General features: G+C 40.1%; 2 protein-coding genes across 2 annotated transcripts; both read right to left on the bottom strand.

The window, feature by feature from the left end:
• Positions 1-1,367: 1,367 nt before the first annotated feature.
• Positions 1,368-7,718, bottom strand: LOC122873782 (germ cell-specific gene 1-like protein). The gene is made up of 5 exons (XM_044190933.1): positions 7,141-7,718; positions 5,078-5,125; positions 3,701-3,853; positions 3,069-3,180; positions 1,368-2,523 (listed from the first exon to the last, which is right to left on the bottom strand). The coding sequence occupies exons 1-5, from the start codon at positions 7,427-7,429 to the stop codon at positions 2,229-2,231; spliced, it is 897 nt and encodes a 298-aa protein (XP_044046868.1). The 5' UTR covers positions 7,430-7,718; the 3' UTR covers positions 1,368-2,228.
• A 6,289-nt stretch (positions 7,719-14,007) lies between these two features.
• On the bottom strand, positions 14,008-24,512 carry sec23b (SEC23 homolog B, coat complex II component). The gene is made up of 19 exons (XM_044190395.1): positions 24,335-24,512; positions 22,630-22,855; positions 21,742-21,799; positions 21,503-21,589; positions 21,017-21,253; positions 20,634-20,716; positions 20,347-20,491; positions 18,965-19,123; positions 18,663-18,778; positions 18,444-18,567; positions 18,202-18,282; positions 17,997-18,086; positions 17,622-17,728; positions 17,075-17,228; positions 16,839-16,916; positions 16,472-16,633; positions 16,245-16,331; positions 15,824-16,045; positions 14,008-15,053 (listed from the first exon to the last, which is right to left on the bottom strand). The coding sequence occupies exons 2-19, from the start codon at positions 22,848-22,850 to the stop codon at positions 14,964-14,966; spliced, it is 2,301 nt and encodes a 766-aa protein (XP_044046330.1). The 5' UTR covers positions 22,851-22,855; positions 24,335-24,512; the 3' UTR covers positions 14,008-14,963.
• Between the last annotated feature and the right edge of the window lie 1,221 nt (positions 24,513-25,733).

Raw genomic sequence — 25,733 nt, 5'->3', positions numbered from 1 at the left:
ACTCACAAAGCATGACATCTAGTCTGTATAAGCAGAAAATAAAAAGCCTGTAACAATGCTGATTTAAATTTAAAAAGGAAAACTAAGAAGAATCATGTGCTCCATTAACTTCTTTTATCATCTATAAAAAAAGAATAAATCAGAGTAATCAGAGTCAATATTATTTGGTACAAATTAAATGTAAAAATAACCACAGGAAAATGCCTTCATTCTAAAATGAGACATGTGTTTACATTTAATTATAAACAACCTATAAACTATTGTATTAACGTATTGTTTAATTACAAAGGTTAGCCTACATATTTCTGAGAGCAATGTCAAAATTCTTAAGAATGGTGCACTCTAAAAATAAAACTATAAACCTATGAAATCTGACCATACAGTCATTAATCTGACTCGTAACTAGACAGTAACTGCAATAAAACATAACTGACATGACATTGATTTTTCTCCAATGAGAGGGAGGAGGGGGTGGAAGAGGTCCACGTGGGGATTTGTGGGAGGGCGAATTACACTACAGCGCTAATATCATTTGTGAGGCTGTGAGCAGTCGCTTGTCAGATTTTCCTAAAAAGCAACCATATTTTTTAAAACAAGCCCAGAAAACCACAACCTGCGACCCGCGATTTTTTCAAGCGACTTCAAAAAAAAGAAGCCCAAAGTTGCGTATTATAAGTGGACTTGGCAACTCTGCTGTCCTCTTGTCCGCAGCGACGTTATCAGTTAGCCTATGAAATAGTTTTACACTGCGTGAGAAAGTGGATGTGTGGTGTGAGAGCATGTGAAAAGTGTCCATTGCGTGAGTCTCATGTCACAGTCAGTGTGTGAGAGTTGGCTGGCAGCCTTGCCTTAAAGTGAGCGAGGCAGTCAAGCAAGGAGCGAGCAACACAGAAAGTCCCACTGAACGTGGGGCCCCCTTAGCGATTGTGGCCCTAAACAACCACATAGTGTTTATGTCAGTGGCCGGCCCTGAAAATAAGCATATTTGGAATTGCATGAGGGGATAATAAACTGAAAGTTATGGGAGAACCATCACTGGTTTCCAAACTAGTTGAGATGTCACAAAATCCTGTGCATTTCTTACACTCAAAATTTAAGGTGAGCACAGAGAAGCTTTCCCCCTTCGTCAGATGGGTGTCAAACTCTGCACATCCAAATGAAGTAACATGTGAAGTACCCAAGGGCGTAGGTAAAAAATTAGAAATGCTTTGTTCATTGCTGTAATATTAATACACTTGGTTTTGTTTTTTGTTAATAGAGGCCTTATACTTAATGAAAAGCATATGCATCTGTACAAAATCTGATTCTGAAAAGTGAGGGGGACAGTGGAAATTCTGCCTTTGGAAGTAACAATAGCCAAAACACAGTTTTTGAGTGGAGGAGGACTTTAATAACCAGCATATTCGTCTGAAGAGACATTTTCACAGCATTGAGCATTTATTTTCCTCCAATCAAAGCAGAAACATCAAATGAAAATTACATAATGTACTGGAAATGAGTGATACTATACAGACTGTTGATCATCCTTATCGCGCCATTATAAGTGTTCATATGAGCTTTGATGCTACAGAGGTCTGTGTCTCTGCAGGTTGTCCTGACATTGTCTAACGAAAAGTGTTACAAATGCACGTTCGGGCTTCGTGAGACAATAAAAGTAACTGATTGTGAACATCCAAAAGAAAAATGACGCACAATTTTCCACAACCATTCTGTGTAGAAACATACTGCACACTTACACTCCACAACTTATTTACAATTTATATATATAGGCACATTTGCAGTTAAGTATTTTTAGCTTGATTTCACAATGAATGAAAACCAGTTAAACTGTCAATTAAGAAATCAATGCAAAGACAGGGTGTCTTTAATTGACTTAAACATGTTTAATAAGGCTATTACCCTCACTCTATTTATATATATACGTATACTTAACAGTTTCTTTTAAATCTACATTGCGGTGGGTTACAAAAACAGAGAAAACACCTCTTTCAAATACTTCATGTCCACTTTTTCCAGTTTGAAGCTCCTATGTGACTTGAAGCTCCGTGACTACTGATGCCAACAACACATCCACAACTAAGGCAGTGTTAAATGAGCTAATGATGTAGCCTGAAATCCTGTTAGGTGTTCATCCCGTACTGAACACCAGCCACATACGGACAACAGCGCTTTCCGTCCATCAAGCTGCCACACTGAGAGAAATGCCACCACCTACTGTCCTGTCCTGTTCAGCACTGTTCTTCCCCCAAAGATGCTGCAATGTCACTCAGGTCCAGAGAGTCAGCAGGTATGGGAGTTTTCCTGACACTTTTCGGGGTATGGCTGGAATAAACCTCTACAGAGTTGGAGATGGAGTGCACGGAGCGTTCCCGGTAATATCCGAAAGCCTCCCGTGCGTGCTCCTCCCGGATGCTTTGCTCGAAGGTCTTGCGTTTGTGCCTGAACTCGATGACTGTCTTCGTATAGGAGTTGAGGGTGGTAACTGATGCTCCCATGCAGCAGGTGAAGGACGCCCAGGCCATGCTGACAGAAAACAGAGCAAAGAGGAATTCACTTTGTAATTTAGCACGTGGTGACTCTGCTGTTGGCTTTTGTGATGAAAAATGGTGAGCACCCATGTAGGGACACAATCCAAATAGCATTTTGACATTTTTCCCTCAATATTTTTGTTTGTTGAGATTAGTGTCAATCCCTTTAAGTCCTTCTGCTCCCCTCAAGCATGCTGGGCCACGTGAGATTAGACATTCAGATCACCGTCTCATGTACTGTTCTTACAAGTTGGTTAGTACCTACAAACGTCATGAATTGTTTAGCCTCTAAAACAAATTTTCAGCATACTGTGCATATTGTAAAGGAGTGAAATATTATCCCCTTATGCAATTCCAATCACGCCTGTATCGGGGCTTTGGACACCGAAGTCTAATCCGTGCGTAACATGAGCGCTTTGGGCTTTTTTCATTAGAGACAGTGACGCTGGGGAGAGGTGAGAGCAGAGCTACAACCCACTATTTAAAAAAAATAGTATTGGTATGATCTTTGAGTTGCGCTGTGTGACTGTGGCGTCATACCAGAAGGACCAGCCGTAGTCCCAGTTGTAGGGCCTCCAATCAGGTGGACCGAGGCTGACAGTGACCTGGAAGACCTGTGTGTACATCACATGAGCCACCATGCCAAGAAGACCTGAAATAATATAGACAATATGTGGTTAGTTAGCTGGCTGCATGACATATGGTTAAAAAATATGCACAAAGACTTCTTCAGAAATAGGATGATTTGTTTCCACAAGTACAGAGTTACAGTAAAGCCTTTTCATGTACACACAAATATGCATACATATAAACACACTGAAATAATGTGATGCCAATCTTGATAGCCTTAAATCTCCATCCAAATACTTTACGCTTGTTCATTCTGAATTGTTCTGAGCTTTTGTGCACAGGATCTGCAACACAAATTTCCTCTTCAATTCCATCGGATCTTGTCAACCACTGAAAAAACATTTCTTCACCGAATGTCAACATGACTCACTGTTATTTATCACACTCTTATGTCATAGATTTTAAATCTAGTTTGTATTTATTCCTGCTCATTACAGAAAAAACTAAGGAAAAGAATCACAAACACTTGACTATAGTGCATCACAGGCAATACAAACAAAAACTCAAAGCCTTTCAGTTAATACCATATAAAATATGACTACCTGAGAGAACAGTGAAGACAGCAGCGAAGGCATTGAGCTTGAGTCCATCAATGACGTTGCTGGAGTGGACCAGCTCTAAACACATGAGGCTGAAGCCCACCACCAGCAGAACAATGTACAGCATCTCAGAAACCAGTGACAGCCACAGCATCCCTGCAAATGGGCACATTTGCTTACAATAACATCAAATATTAACATTTGAATGTAGTATGATATAACTTACAGCATATGTACAGTATATTACAATAACTCAACGTGCTGTATGTAAAACCAAGGAATGCCATCATGCTTGCAATCATGTCAGAGATTGTACGTTGTTTCATGCCCTTTTAAATGTACCACAGCATGCTTATACAGAATGGCTGATGTTGATTGGGGCAACAATTAACAACTGAACTGTGAATCATTATTTTAATATCAGTCTTAAAACAGACACTGACATGCAATGGACAAGTGGATGATTTAGATTTCATCAAACATCTCAGTGGTTCCTCAGGCACTTAATAGGGGCTGATGTGAACATGAACTGGTAGGATGCTGAATTTCAACTGATGTCAGAGCAGTCTACTCCAAATCTTATTCAGCTTTGAATCAAGCCAAGTGTAATTGCATCTCCATTGCAGTCTGCCTCTCGTTTTTCTTGCTATTCAGTCACTTCGCAGAGTGACAGGAAGTGAGCATTTCTCAAATGGCCGTGTCAACACAGCTGAAAATCCTTCGCTGAAAATTGCTTAGTGAATTTGGGAAGTTACAGAAGCTGGCCAAACCTATTATTTAAGTATTTACAGTACAGGGTAACAATTGTCCTCCGTAGCTCAGTGGATAAAACTTACTTATTGTCAATGTTTGATATCATAGCTTCATCAAGAGGTAAAATTATTCAGAAAATGTATATTTAACTTCACTGTTAGGGCTAGAGTTCCAATTCTGGCTTTGGAGATTGTACTGTGCTGTCATCGTCTAAATGATCATCTTAAAGATTTTGAAGGATGATCAGTTTATTTGGAAAGATGTGCTTCCAGCCATTACACTTCTTTACTCATAGCCGTGTCTGTGAGGATGCCTCGCTAATACAATGAACCTGATTTACAGTACCACAGTCTCTCTTCTTACTGATATTTCAAACCAGGCCTCAAGCACAACAGGTTTGACAGAATTTCATTCAGAAAGTGGTTTGCAATAACAACATCAATCATTTCATGTTTCCTGTGAATACTTATCTATAAATTCCCTTATTGTAGGGGAAAAGAGGGAAAAAAATCTTGTGAACTTTAAACTCCACTAAACAGGTAGTAACTGTCTCGTGAGTGTCCTCGTTGGGATTGTTGACGAACTTTTGATCATGGTTGGACCTCCTGATGAGCAGTGTACACTCACCTTTCTCTGATGCAGGGGCCAAGTCGATGAAGCTTCGGCATCTCTCACCTGCAGCAGAAAAACAACATCTTGTCATGACAGCACGGCAGCAGTGGCATCTTTTGCCAGTACTTTATGTTGAATTCACTATGTGGCACTTCAGAAATAAGTGAGTAATATGATCATGGAAGAGTTTGCAAGAGGCAAGAGGGACTGGTTTAGGATTAACAAATAAAACTGAATAAATAAATGCTCTTAGCACTGAGCCTCGGCCCAAGTCCTAATCCGTGTTTAATTCCCAGTTTCTGTCCAGGTGTGTTTCACTGCTTTGGCTCAGACGATGACCTGACCACACAGCGACAGCAAATACGGAGTTCATAAGTTCAAAAATGAAAAAAACAGAATGTTGAATAAGAGGTAGATGTGTCAGAAATGCAGGTGTTCTGGCTTCAGTGTCACAAGCTGGTGTGTTGGCAAGGCCGCTCAACATCTGGTTCTTGTCCTACTGAATTACTGATACCTTGCATAGAATTACAATGATAAAATAGAATAGAGATATCATTCTGAAAAGAAATAAAAAGATGCACTGTAATAACAGCCGGTCAAACCTTTAACACACTGTGAGACGTTATTAGAGCCTCTGTCAATTTAACAGGCACGGTCCTGCAGATGTGATGTTTTCCCTCTGTCATCTGTCGAGTGGATTTGTTGTAAGTGGAACTCTTTAATCAGGTAGAAGGAGGGTGGCAACAGCTGTTTTGAGGAAAAACTCATCAAGGCCCCTGTTACATAATCCTTATTAACTCAAGCTGTCTCAGCCCCCCCTCCATCGTACAGCCACTTGATGAGATAGACATGTGCTAGCAATTCCTTCTTGAATAATCTCAATGTGTGGTTCATTTCTAGTCTTGAGCATCATGACAAAATGTATTATTAACACAGATATAAGCTGCGGTGGGGTTTTACTGAGTTTGCAGATGGATGCTGGAATGAGTCCTGATCAAGTTGCAGTGGACTAACCAGAGAGGACTAATCTGGCCTGATCACACCTTTGACCTGAACTTTTCATGACCATGGCCCCCATTCTGACGCACATTTTACCTTTGCAACTCATCTTCCCCCTCAAGCGCCTTGTTATTAAATGACTATACTGTACTCTGATGTGATCCAATTCCTTTTCCATTTCCCTGAGTGAAGAAATGAAGGTCGTGCAAACATCATTCACTTTTTTCTCTTCCATTTGGCTTAAGCTGTGAAGCAATCACATTCTGCCCCTATCAAGTGTTGTACAGCCACCCATATAAAACCCTGGTCTGAGTACAATACTGAATCTGGAGTGCGAGTGCCCCCTTTCTCTCTTTTCTTTAGACTTCTTTCTGAAGACTTATTCAGACTGAAGCTCTCATGTGCTGCCGCTTGCTCTGCATTTCATGCCAGATAAAAACAGATTAAGCAATTTTAACAGATCCCTCCAATTTCATAAGTACACTGATACGAATGGAAGGTGATTATCCTGATACTGTCATGAAATGGAATAACTCAAAAAGAGCAACAAATCTCCATTTGAACTGAGTGCTCCATTATGACAAATGAGGGAGTTAAAATGACAGATTTTCAGAGGTGAACATTTGTATATTGTGTATTATGTTTTGAATTGTGAGTAATAACTAGGCTCAGTAAACTGTGATGATCATGACAGTGATGATCAACCTGTAACAATCAAAACAAAAGATGGAATGGATGAAATGAAAGCAGTCAAAAAATGCTATTTTAGATATTCCAAAAAATAGTAATAATAGCCCCAAATTGATTTATTAAAGAGATTTTCAACTCAATGGCATCAATACAAGGGCAATAAAACAATTAGAAAAAATTAGAAAATACACATTTTCTACATTAAGTCTTCTTTTTCATCATTTCCTCCTCTTAACGATTTCAATGGTCAGTCCACTGAAGCAGACACAAATGTCCCTCCAATTCTACAATTCACTTTAGTCATTAATATAACGGTGCCTGACGGTGAGGTAAAAAGTTAAGCTAGCTCAGTAGCCACACACACCTCCACACACACCTTTTCCTCTTACTTTCATCGTGGATATTTTCCTCGCACGAGAACCAGATGCCGGTGTGGAACTGTCGGAACAGGAACCTGTCGTCCCCGGTCTCCCAGCTGTACACCACTTTGTTCGGGTCTGTCTCGTTCACTCCGTAGTCTATACACTGGTGTGTCCGCAGCTTGCTGCACTTTGGCTTGGGGACTCTCTGGGTCCCCACGCACCAGTAAGTCGTTATAAACGCGGTAATTGAGAAGAACAGGGCGAAGAAGTTCAAGCTAACCGACAGAAGGGTCCTGCATCTGCGAGTCGTCTTCATTGTCCGTGAGAAGGATGCAGCGGCGCACCGAGGACCGAAAAGATCATGGGCGCGAAGTGGAGTAGATGCACGAGCCCCGGCTAATTTCCAAACACACCTGGTGAGGTACTGGTTCTATTTGGCGCTCTACACTTACCAAATATCTCCATTGATGCGCAGGATACAGACCGCACCTCCACACTGAGCTCAGCTGTGTGCCAAAGTGTTACATTTTCATCATTAGACTTTTCTCTCTTAAACGCGCGGTGCCCCACGAGCCTCCAGCCTATAGGATGTCACGTTGCCAAAGGATTTGACGCTCGCTTGCGTCAAGTGTGGGGTTTTCTTATGACGCGCTCTCTCACTCTCTCTCTGTCTCTCTGTCAATAGGATGCTTCTCCTCTCTCCATCACTCACAAACAACTAATCAGTTGCAGGGCGATTATCAGCCTGGTTATACGTAGGACAAAAGTTACCACTTCAATTAAATTTCTAAATAACATACAGCAAGAGCTTAACAATATCTGCAGCCAGACTTCAATGCAGAATGAAAGAATGAAAGAAAAATTGCTCAATGAGTAGAATGGATTTTAAGTGCTACTCCAGCAATTTGTTTTTAGTCAGTTTAGTAGGCTACATTTTCATAAAGCTGGGGGACTCACAAGAGACCAATTGAAAAAAGAAAGGAAGCAGCAGATGCTGAGAAATCCTGACTTTTAGTCCCTAGCTGGACAAGTCAACAGTCAATCTAGACTGAACTCTACATACCTAAATGTACGATTCAGTTAGTAGAGTTTGCTAGGATTATAAACTGCTACTGACTGTGTGCAATGCTAAATTGGCTAAATATTGATCTAGTCCAGCCTTGATCAATTCATTGCAGGGGCCTAAGGACATATATTTGTGAATATAAATAATCCAAAGCTTGGAAAAAGAGGCACAATCTATATACTGCATAAACTGCTCTACTGACTTTGAGTGTGGGAAATTTTTTCTTGAGTTTATACTTCAATATGTTCTTAGGTTATTTAAGAGGGACAATGCACAATACACGTATTATACCAGATATAGCTAAAAGCTCATTTTCCATCTGTAGTCCCTGGACAGACAGTAGCTCTGAGATCACAAAGATGGTATGCTGCTCGTGTTCCACCGGCACACACTGTTTCCTAACGGCAGGTGCTGCTTGAAAGTGATAGGCCACTGTCAGACTGTCACACCAAATCAAAACAAGTTCTGCTGTAAATGTATATTTTTTCAGTATGAAAAACGGCTTGATAGCAACCGGTTACTCATTCAAAGTATTTATGGTGAATAATAAATATGCCATACCTGTGCCTGCGATGTGGAGTTTTATATGATGTAATGTGTGATCGCGTTCTACTAATATCTTACAATAAACATGCCAAAAATAATACAAGTATTATTTGGTTAGTTGACTCTAAATTTCTGTTATGGATTATTCAGACTGGCTATGGTGGCTAGGCTAACAATAGCTATGTTAGCTAAGGCTAGCACTAATATTAGCTTTGGGTACATCGGCAAGGAAATATGAAATTACTTTAAAGTGATTTCAGATTACTAATGCTAATGTTAATATTAGAGCTATGTCAATGAACCACTAGCGGCATACCATCAGCCACTTTTCAATCTCAGCGTCACTCTGGACGGAGGCCGCCATGATGCGCAGGTTGACAAAGTAAAAGATAACAGTCAGTGGTAATAAATTAAAACATTACATTTGACACTTTTATTATTCTGAACTGTCCAGAATGTCCAAAAATGTGCTTTCCAAAACCACATTTATCAGTCAAAATAATAAATTAAATGTAATAAAATGCAACTTTATCCAACTATTCCTTGTTAAATTCCTCACAACAGTTGTTTTTCTATTAATCCTTGCCTTCACTTCCGATAGTTGTTTCTGTTTTCAGAGAAGCTGATCTGTGCTCTCGTATAGAAGTACATGCAGGTCATGGAGAGGATGATGACCTGCTGCTGCTGCTACTGACCAAACTGATGGTGGTCTGTTGAGCTCTGCACACTGTGAGAAATCGAGATTACTCCACAAGACTAGGAGTCTGCAGTGCATGTCTTCTAATCTGAACGGTGCTGTAGCACAGAGGCAACACAAAAAGTTGGCATTTCAAAGGCATTTCCCATGAGTACCATGATTCCTCTGTGTGAGAATGTGCTAAAATTACAAATCGTTTGAGCCTCTGTGCAGTGTTTACAACCCTGGAGTAAATGAGGCCAGCTAGGCCTGGCATCTATGTTACCTCAGCAGCATGCCTTCATGTTCAGCCCTGGAGGCTAAGCCACACTTCAGCATGACTCTGAAAACTGACAAATCAGGCCAAGGCTCTCCACCAAAGTGCTCCAAATACTGTTGAACAAACTGCTGGTGATACTGTGGTGGTTATTACCCACAGTATCACCAGCAGTTCGTAAAGGTGATCAAGGGGTGAGAGGCACATTTGCTGTTGCAATTACACAGAACAAAATCTCTCACTTCAAATACCACTTGCTCTATATTATACAGGCTTATAGGCACAAAAATAACAAATGGAATTTGATGAACTGCTTTGGTAATGGTTGAAAATATTCAAGGAGAAGACCCACTGAAATACTGTAGGATAAGTCATGACTCCCCACTCTGTGAGTAAACCCTTCTACACATCTCAAAGCTTCAAAAAGTGCTCCGTGTCCTTAAATCACCCAGTGGTTCGCGCCAACAGCTGTCAAGAGTCTTATTGAATGTAAGCAACATACTGGAAGTCAGAATACTCAGCTACAGTCTGGTAAACACTGCTTATGACGTCCACGTGGATGGTGATAGGCAGTGATAGTATTGGCATGATTCTTGTTACTGTAATTAAAAATAATAACCGCTTAATCTTGAAACATTTAGATTTAGAATGAAGAACTTTTTTATTTTTTGTAATTTTCATATATTGTATCTTATGCCTGTCCTATAAAGAAAACATACAGCATGTACATTTATAGGATAAAGATAGAAAAGGTTTTAATAAAAGAAAATGGTCACAAATAAACAGATGTAACGAATAGCATACCCCATTTTTAATGTGTATGTTGTTTTTTACTGCTGCAAATGTTTAACATTGAGCTAATTTTAACTACTTTATATACTGTTTGGTGGTTTAATCTACAGCAATGCATCATATTCTATAAGATCATCATGTTCTGTGAGAACCACGTATCTCTAAAAAGTCAACTTTTCATGAGCTCAGAAAAACAGCCCTGTTTTCAGCTTTGTGACGATGCATTTTCCAGCTAATCCAAGGGGGGCTTTAAATAGTTTATTTCACTTGAGGAGTATAGGAAAATTTTCTCAACCCATAAAGGAATACTTTCCATCCTTCAGTTTATCACAAACATTCACATTCAAAATCACCAAATTTGGAGATACATGGTTTTCATTGGACATGATATGAAAAATTGTAATCTACAAAGTAACTAAAGCTGGCAGACAACTGTAGTGGAGTAAAAGTACAATATTTGCCTCTGAGATGTAGTGGAGTAGAAGTATAAAGTTGCATAAAATGGAAACACTCAAGTAAAGCACAAGTACCTCGAATTTGTACTTAAGTACAGTACTTGAGTAAATGTACTTAGTTACATTCCACCACGTAGGGAAGGGAAGGCCATTGGCCCCCCCACTTTACGCCCCTGGCCTCTTGCCAATAATGACACGTTCTACATTTACGACTAACAATGTTGAATGTTGTACAATCCTTGTATCAAACCAGGGAATATTTCAGCAAAGCACATACACATGTCAAAACTAAGATAAGAATTAAGAATTAGATTAAAAGTTGACCCTGTGAGGACGGTTAGGCATATTGAATAAATCTGGCACAGTTCACCTGTTTTGCCAAACTCGCTTCTCTCATGTTATGTGTTCCATTGCACCATACACACCAATTTGGCGTCGCGGCTGGTGTGATCCCAGCATAAGATGGTCTCGAGTTAAGGCCAGTGAATGTGGAGGAATGATTTATGACTGCAAAGAAGACAGAGATGAAAGAGAGGAGAGATCATACAGGGGAACCTGAAATATGAAATATTTCTTTACTTTGCTTTCTGTGTTTGTGTACAGTGTACAACGTCAACGTGTGGTGTATCATGGGTGTAGTCTCTACCAATTTCCACAAAATATCTATAATACGTTCAAACTAACAGTGAGGATTTGTGCTCTTTTTTACTGCAAATGTTTAGCACATTTTAAAAATACTCTCAGGTAATTTAGTTAGTTCCCAACATACGTGCTGTTTCAAAGCCCACACTGCCAAGAATAATATTCTGATGACGAACTGTATTGGCCTAAAACTAGTTGGATTTAAATATACTGAGTGTAATAAATACTTATTTGTTTTTACTTGTAGAATTTAAACGACCCCCAGTGTTGCTAACCCCCCCAATACATTACCTTAGTGTCCCCTAGCGACAGCCCTGCATACAGAGCATAGATTAGAACAGACTAATATTCCCTTCATCTTTAATAACCTTAAACCTTTAATGACAACTGCTTATACATTCTATTTACCACAAGAAAGTGTTGCCAACTTCTAGTTATTCCAAGTCCAGTCTGTTCACTGTGCCAAAAAAAAATCAGCACTGTTCACACAATGATCACTCATGACTGAATTTTATCAGGAGGTAGCCTGCCATAGCTATTGGTGTCAACAGCACAACGTTTTTGCTACTTCTTTCACGTCTCCATTATATCATATTCCATATATTCTCACCATGTATTTGCTATACGTTGTCAGCACAAGTTTACATAGTCTTGCTTTAAATAATTGACTTTGCGCACAGTTTTCTTCACAGTTTGTGTCCCTAAAGATCACTGTGTTCCACTTGTTCTTCACTCCAGAACTAACGTTCACTGTGATGCTGCATTTAGTTCCTCCCCAGAGATTAGAGGTTGTGAAACGTTTTCAAACGTGCTTTTACCTGTTAGCTTACTTGCTTATGGAATTTTCTGATACATATACAATTTCCCTACAATGCAATTCTTTAGTCAATGTTTAGCAACAATGTCTGTATATTTTGTTTAAAACGTTTCTACTTGTCTTTTTTTCTCCATGTTTATTGTTAACTGCATTCAATTCTTTGAAATCTGCAATATGAAGATTATTATTAAAGAGGACGGCCCTTTGGAGTTTAATTTCATATTGGGGTGACTATTAGCTCATACTTTTGTGGCCGTAGCTTTCTTGGGATTACATTTTTATTTTTACATGTATTCAGACACATTTTTAATATACATTCAGACTTCAGTTTTAGCTCCTGTAATCTAAATCACTGAGAGGAACAGAACTGTACTATGTATGGTATGCATCATCTGACTACAGTATTGTGTCAATCATAGTTATATAAACATGCTATTACATATTCTATATAGAAATATTACATAAGTTATCTGGGACAGAAACCAGAATGGATTTCTCTGGCTGTTTGATTAGAATGTATCTGTTAGGATTTGATAGGAGATAATAAGACGACACGTTTCCTTACAGCTTTGCCTAAGCCTGGGAATCACATGGACATGAGCATCATGAATGATCACTGAAGACAAAAAAAAAAAAAAATAGTGGGCTAAGATTTTGAAATTTTAATGTTTTTGTTCCTCTGAACATCACTGAACATGCACAGCTGCAGCCTTTGCATGCGTCAAGATGGCCAAGCATTTAGACACATGGATTAAAATGATGGCATGATTATTTTCCCTTTACGAGATAATTTCACATCCATGTACAGTATGGCATCAGATTGCACGCAGTTGTCCCAATCTAAACTGAAACATGCATTAAAAGTAGCTTTTGGTATTGTGCAAGAGGATCCATGTCAAAAGATATTAAGAGCCATTGCATTGCATTGCATCTTTCATTGGCTTTGAATACCTTGGGAGCATATGTGGCTTCAGATGCAACATTGTAAGGCCTAAGCTCTTGATAGACAGACTTCATTTGTATTTCAGTGGCAACTTCCGCTTAAAGCTGCTAAGAGTAGAATTTGCCTCTAAACAGATAGCCCCTAAGGATTAATCTTCTTAATCTGCTGTTCACTGATCCTCGAAATCATACTGTCTGGGGACTCTGAAATCAGCTTACAGTAGTACAGACAGTAGATGGTGTGTGAGTGGTTTTATGATTGGGATTGCGTGCCGTGCGGGCTTTATGTACAGTAGTAACGAATGAGAAAAAGACAATTGTTTAAAGAGAATGTTGCTTTCAATCTGCACACAGGATATGTCTCCAACTGTTGTAGAAACGCGCTGCCTCGCATTCTCTCGCACGCAATCGTTCAAATGGTTTCCTTCTGCTGCACATAACCAAACAGATGCCTGGGTGTATGAATTGAGCATCTCTGGTAACCTTGGTGACGCCCATGTGAAAATCCAGTACACACACCTGTAACGCATCAGCGGAACTCACTATTGCATTTCAATAGAATGGACTTCTGTCGTATGTACGCATCAAACATGGATTCACTCAAATGTGCAATGGCCTGAAAAAGGCTTGTGAATGGGACGTACATGCTGGTGCAAGGACAGAAACCAGACAGAATGTGTATACTGTCGACAGGCCTTTATATGGATAGCATTAAGAATCCAGATCTAAATCACACAACTGTCCCTTTTATACAGTCTTACAGTATATTAAAGTTAGATTACAAAGACACTTGGGCAGTCATTGGGTGCAAAATACCAGATGGTGAACGAGATGGGATGAGAGGACTAAACTATGGAGTGCCCTATAAAATTGAAGTTAAAAATAAATCTAAATGTTCGTCATTGAAAACAGTCAGTTAAGTTGATGTGATTGACTTCCATTCCTCAGAACATAAATCCTCATTATTCAGAGGGAATTTTCTTGGAAAACACTTTAGGTATAATCCACGTAGGATTTTATCTTTATATGTATTGTCAAATAAACTGTGATTAACAAGCCATCAATGTGAAGACAGATTAGCCCTGTGAACATTTCTTAACATTAGAGGTACCATTTTAAATTTATTAATTCTAGGCATCTTAAGCTATAGACAAAGCAAACACATATAAGCGTGCTATTAAACGGCACCTTCAGCCAAGTCTGATGCCGCAGATACACATTTTACAACAAACAAACGAACGAACGAAAAGAAAACAAACAAATTAAATTATTAATCTAGTCATTCTGCATGTCAGAGGTAATATCAATTATAAAAGAGAAATTGATATTGCTTACATGAGGACAATCTGGTTCTGGAGTACTAGACCATTTCGCATAAATACGAAGTTAATGCAAATGAGCACAAATGTCACTTGCTTTCTTATCAGGCATGTGCTATTCCCCCCCCCTTTTCTGTTCCTTTTGCAGCATGGAAATGTCACATATGAGTCCAGAAAGAGCACAGTAAAATCAAGCAAGCACATACAGTAGACTCTCTGGGTTTGGCTCCTTTACAAAAACAGGGGAAATGTTAATGGATCCCTATATCAGAACGGGAATGTTGGATCACTCCTCTCTTTGTGATGGAAGAGAGACGTCTACGCAGAGCTGGAAACAGCCAGTTTCTTCAAGTGGTCCATGAAGACCTGCAGGCTGACGTCATCAGTGAGGATCGGGGCTCCTGTCTCCTGCAGATGCACCGGAAACAAAAAAAGAAAAGAAGACAAAAATAGTGGTTGAGTGATTGACTCACTTTTCGGACAGATATTTACATGACAAAACTCTGATCCCATGATCTCTTTAAGATTATCTTATGCAAGACCTCGTTCTCTCGATAATCTCATTTTCAGACTGCCACAGATGTATTCACAGACTTTGAATACTGCAGGTTATGGTTCAGCTCTTCCTTGACTTGGGAAATAAGAGATTAATACTATTTTCCGCTTTCAATCTTGCCCACTTAGAATCAGAGGTTTGCTAATCCAAGATATGTGTTTGCTGTCATCACAGATTGTTTTTCACCCAGGACACAGACAATTCTGGGGTTCTGAAGTCTTGATTTGGATGTAAGAGGGAAATTAAAAATTTCTGAAACCTCTCTAAATTGTTTTATACTTATATCTGGTTATGAAAATTCTGTAGGAGGGTGTACATGACCTCAGCCCACTGAAGCTGCATGAGGAGGAAGACAAATGAGTGAAAGTCCACTGAATCTGATTTCTTTAGATGGTCTGCTGAAAATATTATACCTTTACATATATAAATTATATTGGAACTGAGCTGAGAATCTGAAAATGTACCTTAATTTACCTTCAATAAATTAAACTGAACTAAACTAAACAACAACCTGAAAAAATATATTTTGATAACCAGGGTCTATTTACACTTTGAGTGAAGAGCAAATCTATTTTCAAGTATGAAAAGCAGAAACAGCAAGTTGTAGCTTTTAAGACCGTACCTGTCCCCAGGCGTAGAGGTTGTTGTGGGTCTGTGATGGGTTGACCTTGGAGAGCAGGAAGCGAGCCTGTGAGCCTCCGTGCTCGGTGTCGACATAGCGCGGCATGGGGAAGCGCGTCTGTAGGATCTCCTGGGCGTCATCCAGTGGAGCCTGCAGCAGCTGTTTGAAGTTCTCGTATTCTGCCATTTCCTGGTAGCCTGCCTTTCGCCACTGGGCTATGGTCTGGAAATAAAGAGAAAATGACAGCTTTAAGAAAAGCCTGCTGTATCACCACGTGTTGTTATCCTCTAGATAGAAATTAAGGAGATGAACGACAGATGATTTTTGGAGCTAATTTTCTCTAATGGGGGTTAATCAAATGTTGTCCTGCTGGAAATCTAAATAAATAGATGCGTTCCTAGTCGGTGGTGCCCTGTCTCACCTCTCCATGGTAGATAACCAGCTGGAAGAACGTGTCCATCAGCAGGATTCTATCTGGCAGGATACTGCTGCTGTCCAGGAGAACGGGCTGTGAAGAGCAGACCAGGACACAGTTTGAAACATCTCAAGCACTGAAACATTTATTATAAAGACATTCTGAAGCTTCTAGGAAAGACCATATGGTCCTCTAGCATTGATAATAATGGCTGCGGAGGGTGTGAGGCTGACCTCTGGTGGTCCATAGAAGGAGTATGAGTAGAGGATGGGCTGGATCATGATCAGGGACTGGGTCAGGTCCTGCCTGACAAAGTGGTGCCTGTAATAAGACGACTCATCTGGGCTGTTGTTGAACACCTGCAGGAAGGGCGACCGCCGCAGGTGGAACATAAACTGCAGGTGGAGGAGAGAGGAAGAAAAAGTTGTTTAAATGAATAATCAGCATCATGTAATAAAAAAAAACTTAAAGCATACAGTCCTAATACATATCAATTAAAATTGAGGACAGTAATTAGAATTGATTAAGTCCCATTTCAATCAGACTGAAAAAGATTGGAAAATTCACATTCATGTTATTTCCACTAGGAGGCAGGTTTACCTGTGGGTAGAGGGACAGAGACTCCGACAGTTTGAAGGATGTAGGATCATCTTTATTGAACTGGCCGAACTTCTGGCACTGAACCCAAGGGAGACAAAACATTGTTTAAACATTGAACATATCATACATAACCTGGCACATCATACAGGAATAACACAATACATGAACAATCACAGAATGATGTTTTACTGGCAACTATGCAGGTAGGGAGTATTTGGTGTGTGAGTGTCACTCACTAAGCGGATGAGCTGCCTGTCAAGCCAACGCAGGACATCTGGTCCCTCCTCCGACTCGGCTCTGAAGACTCCCAGACGAGCCATGAGCACTGCAGCCGCTTCCTGGTCAAATGACGACTCAATGTGCTGAATTTGGGACTGTGCATCTGCCCAGCTTTGGTAGGGACAGAGATAAAGAGGAAAAAAAAGAGGAAGGGAGGGAGGAAAGCCGAGAGCTGCAGGTGAGCGTGGGTGTGGTGTGAATGACGCACACAGGTCTCTGAAGAATGTAAACATCCTTTCTACTGATGCTAATATTGACTCTAGCTGTCACTTTTTTGACAAAATGCCAGGCTCATTATTATCACTAACTTAACACTTGTAGGTGCATAAAGTGAATATTCACTCTGGACAGTCTTTTCTGCAAAAAACCCAGCTTTATTATAATAATAATAATAATAATAATAATAATATTCCAGGTTGACGTGGAACAAAGTACAATTTTAGGTACAGTCTTGTCATAAATCACTAAACAGTGTCTGCACCAATAATAAATCCAGAGTCTTACTTCCTGGCGACGGTGGAGACCCGTATCCTCCTCTGTGTGTTGGAGTGCTGGTACTGGGTTACAAACTGGATCACCCCTCGGCCACCCTGGGGGACTGGTGCATTATGCTACACACACACACACAAAACAGTAGAGACAGTAAGACTACTTTGTCAATCACTTCTCTCAATGTATGAGCCATGAGAACAAACGGCCTTCTACTATAAGGGGGGAAAAAACAACAACACAAAAAGCCATTGTTTGTAGAGTTTTACTAAACAAAGCCTTCATCACAATTATTCACTTGTTTGATGTGATTAGTGACTGTACTTTCATCAGCCTACAGTGATCCCATCAGAGCTCACAAGCTAAGGTTCAAGTAAGTGTTTTTTTTACCTGATTCACCACTTCAAAATAAATGCCCAAAGTAGTGGAGGGGTTGAGACTGCACACTTTCCACTGGCTTGTGCCACCAATACCCATCTCCTGAACAAGACAGAGAGCATATTGTGATGAATGCCAGCAAAGAAAAAAAAAAAAAACAGCTCTCAAATTACAATTGAGATGTGAGAAGGAATCAGAATCTGGGGTGGGGACTCACATTCTCTGAAACACAGGAACCCTTGGAGTTTAGTGAAACACACGGTCCAATGGCCCCGCAAACCTTTAGTTCCCTTGATGTCTATACAGACAGAAAGAAACACAACATAAATTCAACTTGTGCAACAGCTAATGTCAGATTAGCACGTATAAATTTATCTGAAAAGAATAATCGCACAATTTAAGTAATTGATACCTGATCAGCAAACGACTATGACTCCAATGACTAAATCACTTCTTTACCTTGACCTCCAGGACGCCTCCGAAGGCCATGCGGAAGTCTCCATTGTAGTCTTTGCTAAAGACCCTCTGGAAGGTCTGCTTGAAAAGGGAGGTGTTGAAGGAGTCTCCCATCACAATTTGCCCCCTGTTAATACATTACAACAAATCGTTTAGAATCACATGTCCCTAACAGTTAGACTAATATAATCTCACACTCTCAACCAGTAAGTGTTGACGTACCCGGTGAGATTTGATAAGCATTTCATCTCCAGCAGTCCAGTCTGATCTAGGGCACAGGCGTAGATATCAATACAGTGGCCATTTACTGCTGAGCGGTTGGCCATGGCTTCATAGTACTGTGTGACACAAAAAAAAAAAACAGACAGACATGAAACAACGACTTTGTCAGTCAGTGAACATACCCTCAGCACGTTGTGTACAAAATGTATTTGACTTTAATGTTTCTTTGGGACGAAAGTCATAAAGGACACAAGTATAGTTGCATATGCCAAGATCTGTAGAGGGTTCATGCATTTGTTCACCTTGGTGGCTTTCTTCAAATGGCGAGCGTTGTCTTTCTGGATGTCGTGCCAGGAGCGAATGGGGGTTTTCAGCTCGTCTCCCACCACCATGCCTGGGCCCTGGGTGGGGGGCCCTCCCATGAACAGCATCACACGAGCCCCTGTGTTGGGGAATGTACCCTGAGGATAAAGAGAGGCGGAATTGGGCTTGTTAAGCGTGGATATCATTGTACAGCACCTCTGCTCAAGTTACAATCTAACATCACAAGCTTGTTATTTGACTATATCCCATAGTAGTTATAACAGATATTTGCCAATTGAAATATATAGTATGCACTCATCTATATCCATATTGATATCCCTGATGCATTTCAGCACTGCTCATAAACTGCAGCACATGTGCTGAATCCCTGTTTTTGGACTGTGAATGGGGATAATGAGCCATTTAAAGAGTTGTGTTAGGGGGAGTATGGGTAGGTAGGTTTCACATTAGCAAATAAAACATCATAATAACACAGAAAGGCATTTCCTAATTATTTTATCAAGTCATTTGAAATAATCTTCCATTTTAACAATGTTGTTTTTCACATTATATGACAAAAAGCAGAAATCCAGGTTAACTGAATGTCTGTATAAACAGTATAAACAGTCTGAATAAGAGCTTTTAGTGAATCACTTTCAGCAAAGGGCAGAGCTCACAGCCAACACTTACAACAAAGTCCATAGTCCAGGAGTCTGGGAAAGTCCAAGACACGGAGACATTTGGAAGTAGGCCACGTAATCACAAAGCCACTGGAAGGAGCTTCTAATATAATGTGACCATTTGATATCGCGTTCTGTGTAAACGTGATTCATTTAAGGGACAATGTGTATTCATTCCCAGAGAACAATAATAAATAATAAATAAATAAATAAGGCAGCTAATAGTGGATGCTAACCACTTTTTGCAGTTCTGCTTTATATGTAAAAGACCCATTCATCAAGTCAAATGCCTCTTGACAAATCAGTGAATCTGGAGTCACTGAACAAGCCAAATTTATTCTAATCAGGCCTCATCTCCTATCTGCTGAAGGAGAGTACAGCAGGGGAATGATCTGTTGCATCAGTTATATAACCACACAGATTAGCAGTAGGAGAAAAGAGAATAATGATGGTGGAGAGAAAAGACAGAAGGCAAACAAGGAACCAGCATAACTGTACTGTTTCTGCAGAGGACAGTTACATGTGGCACAATCGTCTTGAAGAGGCTAAAGTTCAGGTTACTGTGAAGCAGGTGTGTGTGTTTGACAATAATATTTTGTACCCAGGTATGGTTTAAACCACACATGTAAGGGTACAGCATATTCACAGTCCAGCGTTATTTGTATCCACATAATGTACAATATTATCTGTGTGTACTGTACCTCCAGCAGACCGACAGCAACAGACAGTGCAACACCAGTGGAGCGGAGGGGCCGTTTGCCCTGAGGAACAGGCCACGGGTCTCTCTGAAGCTCACCGAGCAAGTCAGTCAGGTTCATATCGACTCTATGCACGGGCTGAAGGAACCTGAATATATACACAAACACACCTTAGACAAAAAAAAAAGCTAGCTGCCGTAGGATCACAAAGATTGTGTATTTTTCAACTTTTGGAAACAGCTACCATTAACTGAGAAAGACAAGTGGGAAGTGTTAATGCGCCTCCATACCTGCAAGAAGCTGCAGCATCCTGAGGTGCCACTGGGCGACCTTGTTGTCCTGATGCTGCTGGCTTCATTAAACCCAGCATCTCCTGAAACACACAAAAAAGAAAAACAAACATAGTTTGAACAGAGTTTTAATGCCTGCTACTTTGTTTATCACACATTTCCTGGGAGAATATGGTTTAAGGAGACGATTTGACGTCATCTGGGAAGAAACACTATTTTTGTTTCCACAGTCATTTAAATCCAACTAAACAAAGTTGCATCTGTGTGGTCTTAATGATACCTAACCATTAGTAATCTGACTTTGATAATGTCCCCATATTTCTAAACAGTCTTCCTTCATTTGTCTCATTTCTCACTTTCCCCATGCCTTTGTCCCTACCCACCTGGATCTGTTTGGAGGAGAGGTCCTTGGTGCCCCTGAACACGTAGCTCTTGGCGATCCCCTCGCAGCTGAGCTCGTGAACCTGAACCATGCGTCCGAATGTGATGAGGCCCACCAGGGCGTTGGGTGGCAGCAGGCTGAGGGACATCTGCAGGGACTCTTTGAGGGCCTGGAGGTCCTCTTCTTCCAAACATGTGTCCACTACATACAGGAAGATCAGAGGGGTCGGGGGTCCACGCTGTAAAGAGGTGGGAGGAAGGTTACACTCTGGTGGAATCATAAGCTTTTTTTCCACACACATTATCACATACACTGAGGAGCTGGCACTGTTTGTTTATATTTGTTTATTTTTCATGTTTGCAAAATGAACCTAGAGAGGCCATTGTCGGAAATCGTTAATATTCACCTTTGCACAGTACATCTTCAGTACATACAATCTCCATGCATAGGGCTACAGTCAGAGTGCACACGTGTATGTAGTATTTACCTGTACTATGTACTCAATGGTAGAAAACTGCGACATGAGTTCAGCTGGCTGGTTCACTTCTGATATGCCTGCATAAGAGGGAGGAAACTGCAGAGACACAAAGAGACAAAGAGATTAACCACCAAATTAACCAGCCTAATAAAGGAATGTAGCTTGTCCACATTAAGTTATGCAGACTTATTACAATTATGACAACCATTAATATCCCACTAAATCATGCTGTGAACGTCACTACTTACTGGGTTTCTCTGGAAGCAGAAGTTGCACGCCCATATTTTTGCTCTGAAGTCAACTTGACTGTAAGAGGGAACAAAACTATTTAGGTTTGCATCCAATTGGCAGGAGTGCAACTGTAACTGATAGTGAGATATACAAGGTGTATTTCAGAATCAGAATCAGAAAAACTTTATTGATCCCCGAGGGGAAACTCTTTTGCTACAGCAGCTCACGTCAGTGCACACAGGAATAGAAGTAGTAAGCAAAAAAATATAATACCCTATAATACAGGTCAGAAAATAAATTAAGTACCAAGTGGGTATAAGTCTAAAATAAAATAAGTGTGAAGTACAAAGTGGGTTTACCGGTTGATGATAATAATATGGTATAAAGTTATAGTGCAAGAACTGCCAAGTTAAGTGTAGCTTATTTATAATGAGACAGAAGATATTGTAAAGCAGTAATAGAGGTATGAATAAATATCAATATCAATAAATAGGGAATTTAAAAGAGTATATTGCACAGGAGTATTAACAGAATATTGCACAATTATGTCATTTGCAGCTCTTATGTACCACACCTAGTTCTTATAACACATCAGCATTTAGAAACCTCAGTGTTAAAAAATATTCAAACACAGCACCAAATTCAAATCCCTGCAACTCCCTTTCATCCCCATTTTCTTTTACTACAATGAAGAATTGTCAAGAACATTGTTGGCACTAGACAGTTGCACAGATGGTTAAACACAATTCCCATGTTAAAATGATCAAATAGAAGCTAAATTATACTATAAGAAAAAAATAAACACTGAATACTCAAATCCTTATTTTCTGGTGCTTTGCAGCAGAAACAAAACATTCAAAAGTACACATCTGTAAGCAGGGGCATTATTTTTCTGTTTTACTCACCATAGTGGGTTGAGCACTGCCTTGCAGTTGGCCCGGCTGCACAGAACTGGTTCGTACTGGACCGGTGGCAGGTCAGGCCTCTCCTTGAGTGGTGTGAAGAGGCAGGATACTGGGGCCACTAGCCTCGTGGCTTCCAGACGGCTGGAGGGCCAGAGGTTCCAGCTGAATCTCACCCCATCCCTGTCCTCGTTCTGTTGAATAAACTCCTGGTAGGTCGCCATCAGAGCTTCAGCAGAGAAAGAACCCAATAGACCACAGTGAGGTTGTTAGTCCAATAGAAGAACTGGATATAGTCCCAGTGACACAAGTAGTCTAAACCCGTTGCTGTTTTTCACTAGCCGAAGTGAACTGCTCTTTATACAGGTGCTCCTTTCTCTCTGCTAAAATAAGACGTAGATATTGAAAAGCATGACGCACAAATGTGTCATCAGGAAACCTGTCCAGCATGTTTTGATGAGCTCAAGTGTAGAGGAATCCCAGAGGTATTTTTAGGCTCCACCTTTGTTGGTGTGTTAGTGAAACATCAATGACGCCTTTAGCAAAGCATCACCAGGGATCCTATTGTAGTAACTGTACACTCTCCCTCTTTCTCACCACTATCAGAAGAACTTCATATTCCCTGAGCAATTCAACAGTAATTCAGCAGGGTTACAAGTTTAAAAGACGCAACAAGGAAATGTTTTGCATTTTTGTTTTATTCATTACTAAGTGATCAGTTTATTATGAACATATTTGGCAATCTAACTTGATAATGTCTGTCACCTAGCCTAATCAATTCATGAACTAAAGGTTTCAGTTCTAGTGCTACACTAGATTGTTCCAAATTATGGATTAGTTCGAAGAAAATAAATCATTTTAATTAAAAAAAATATTATATTAAATTATTGCCGGTGACATTTACACGGTCTGAAATAAGAAACAATTGATTTCTAAGTAGCTAAAAACACCTCTGCCAAAAATGCATCCACACTGAAACTTTATTTGTATCTAGCCCTGTATCAAACAATCGATTGATTGTTTACGACATTTTCTAACAAAATTGTCAAATATTCACTAGTTCCCTAGATTAGTGGATAATAAAAGTAATTGTAAGTTGCCCGATATCGAATGTTTTTCTTACGGAATGTGACCTTTGCCTGGCCATATCTAATGCAGGGGATGTGGGTGGTGGTTTGGGGGTATTTGGTGCTAGAAAGAGTTTCCCTTTTCACCCTCTGTGGGAAAGTTAGAAGTTACAAGGAATCCTCGAAATGTTCTTTAATCATAGACAGCAAATCACTATTTTGAGCAATTTATACAATGATTACCTTTAAGACTATAACATAGGCTACAGGCCACGTATCAGCACTGATAAAACCCACCAGTGAAGGTTGGTATCTGTCGTGAACAGCATTTCTACTCTAAAATCATTCAAATACGATCGTTTTCGTGGTGTCTTCTCATGTGATGTGGCACGCGAAACTCTGTATAGCAACGATGGTGGTTGTCGAAACCTAATTAATATAACAGCAAACGTCATTGTCAATCAGCGTTGCCAAATGTCTTTACGTTGCTCTCTCAATCAAGCCTCTACAAGCTAACGCTATGTTGTATCGCTGGTTGTGTTAGCTAACGGAATGTAGCATTAACCCACTTCCTGCCCCTTCATGAATGAAAGCACAAACGGGCGGCCTTACTTTCGGGCAAAATTAAGTTGAGTGCTTACCTTTTATATCAGGTTGGCCTCAGGTCTAGACAAGCGTTAAAGAGTACGTTGTATTCAAAACAAATTATAGCATTTGGAGATAAAGCAGACTGATATACAGAACAAAACGACGACGGAGAGGGGATCAGTCCCTGTCAGCCGGCTTCTGGACTTTATTAGAATGACGTGTTACTCCAAGTTCAGGCGTCTGCTATTGGTTCTTCTTTCCATGACGTTGCTAGGACTCTGCGTACGCACGGAAAAGGGTAACTCTGGGAAATGAAGTTTACAGTATTGGACTACAGCGACGTGTAAGGTATATGCCCCAGTGATTAGTCAAAGGGTTGCAGTAGTTGTTACCTTCTAATGACTGTATTGTAGGTTACAGTTTGATAAACGTGTGATTAGACGAGTGTGAAATTCATTCATTCAACTAAGTGGACATACAATCTTGAGGTACTTTAGTTGAATATTATATGAATATAATATGATTTTAGAGGGAAATATTGCACCTCTGCTTTTTACTTAACTTCATTTATTTGAAAGTTATTGTTAGCACAATAGAATAGAATGGAACTTTATTGCAATTATCACTAGTTAAGTTAACCAGATGCTTCCTGTAGCACCTACTGGAAACTGTGGCTCATTTATGGCTGAGTGGCAAAGAGCAAATCATTATTTATTTTGTTTTTAAAGACCTATAATTAATCTCCATAATTAATAATTAAGCTGCACTGTACTTAACTCTGCAGATTCTCATTTTACATACAAAACCTAGATCCACCCATCCACCCATATGGTCATCTTATAAAACATGATACATTGTGTTGTAGCCTATAACAGTAAATGAACAGTGTTTTGTTCAAATCCACAGACCATTTTTTTCCCTACAGCTTGGGGCAATCTTGTTTTCTTTGGATAAACAGAAGGCGCAGAGTAGTGCTGGCCTACTCCTAATCAGCCTTGCCAATTAGTGCTCACTAGTGCACACAGTAGGCTAATAACATCCCTTTTGAAATAAGTAACCCTATCTATGCACTATGTTGTATACAGTGTTATATCTCAAGGTCACACAAGCCCTGTTGCTCCCCATTCGCAGCTGTCCATGGTGCTGGAGTGAAACTGTGGCCAACTGCTGCTCGTGGTCATGCTGCGTTCAGGGCTAGGCTCGCAGACTGCGACGTTTGGCACATGTCTCCGTACAGGCCTAGTAGCCTCTATCTGTGGAAATATATGGACGACTGAAATTTCAGTGACTGAATTTGATGAAGTCAACTTGAAATGCCACACTATAATGCACTCTGAAATAGGCCTAGGTCTGCTTGTGATAGGCCTATTATTAGCCCAGCTGAAATATAGGTTACTGTGAATGGGTAGGCCTATGAGAATAAGTGGTAGCTAGGCCTACACCAGACTGACA

Source organism: Siniperca chuatsi, linkage group LG3 (genome assembly GCF_020085105.1).
Source record: "Siniperca chuatsi isolate FFG_IHB_CAS linkage group LG3, ASM2008510v1, whole genome shotgun sequence".
Classification (NCBI taxonomy): domain Eukaryota; kingdom Metazoa; phylum Chordata; class Actinopteri; order Centrarchiformes; family Sinipercidae; genus Siniperca; species Siniperca chuatsi.
Note: the sequence above shows the minus strand (reverse complement) of the source record. Positions and strands in the feature narration are given on the sequence as shown.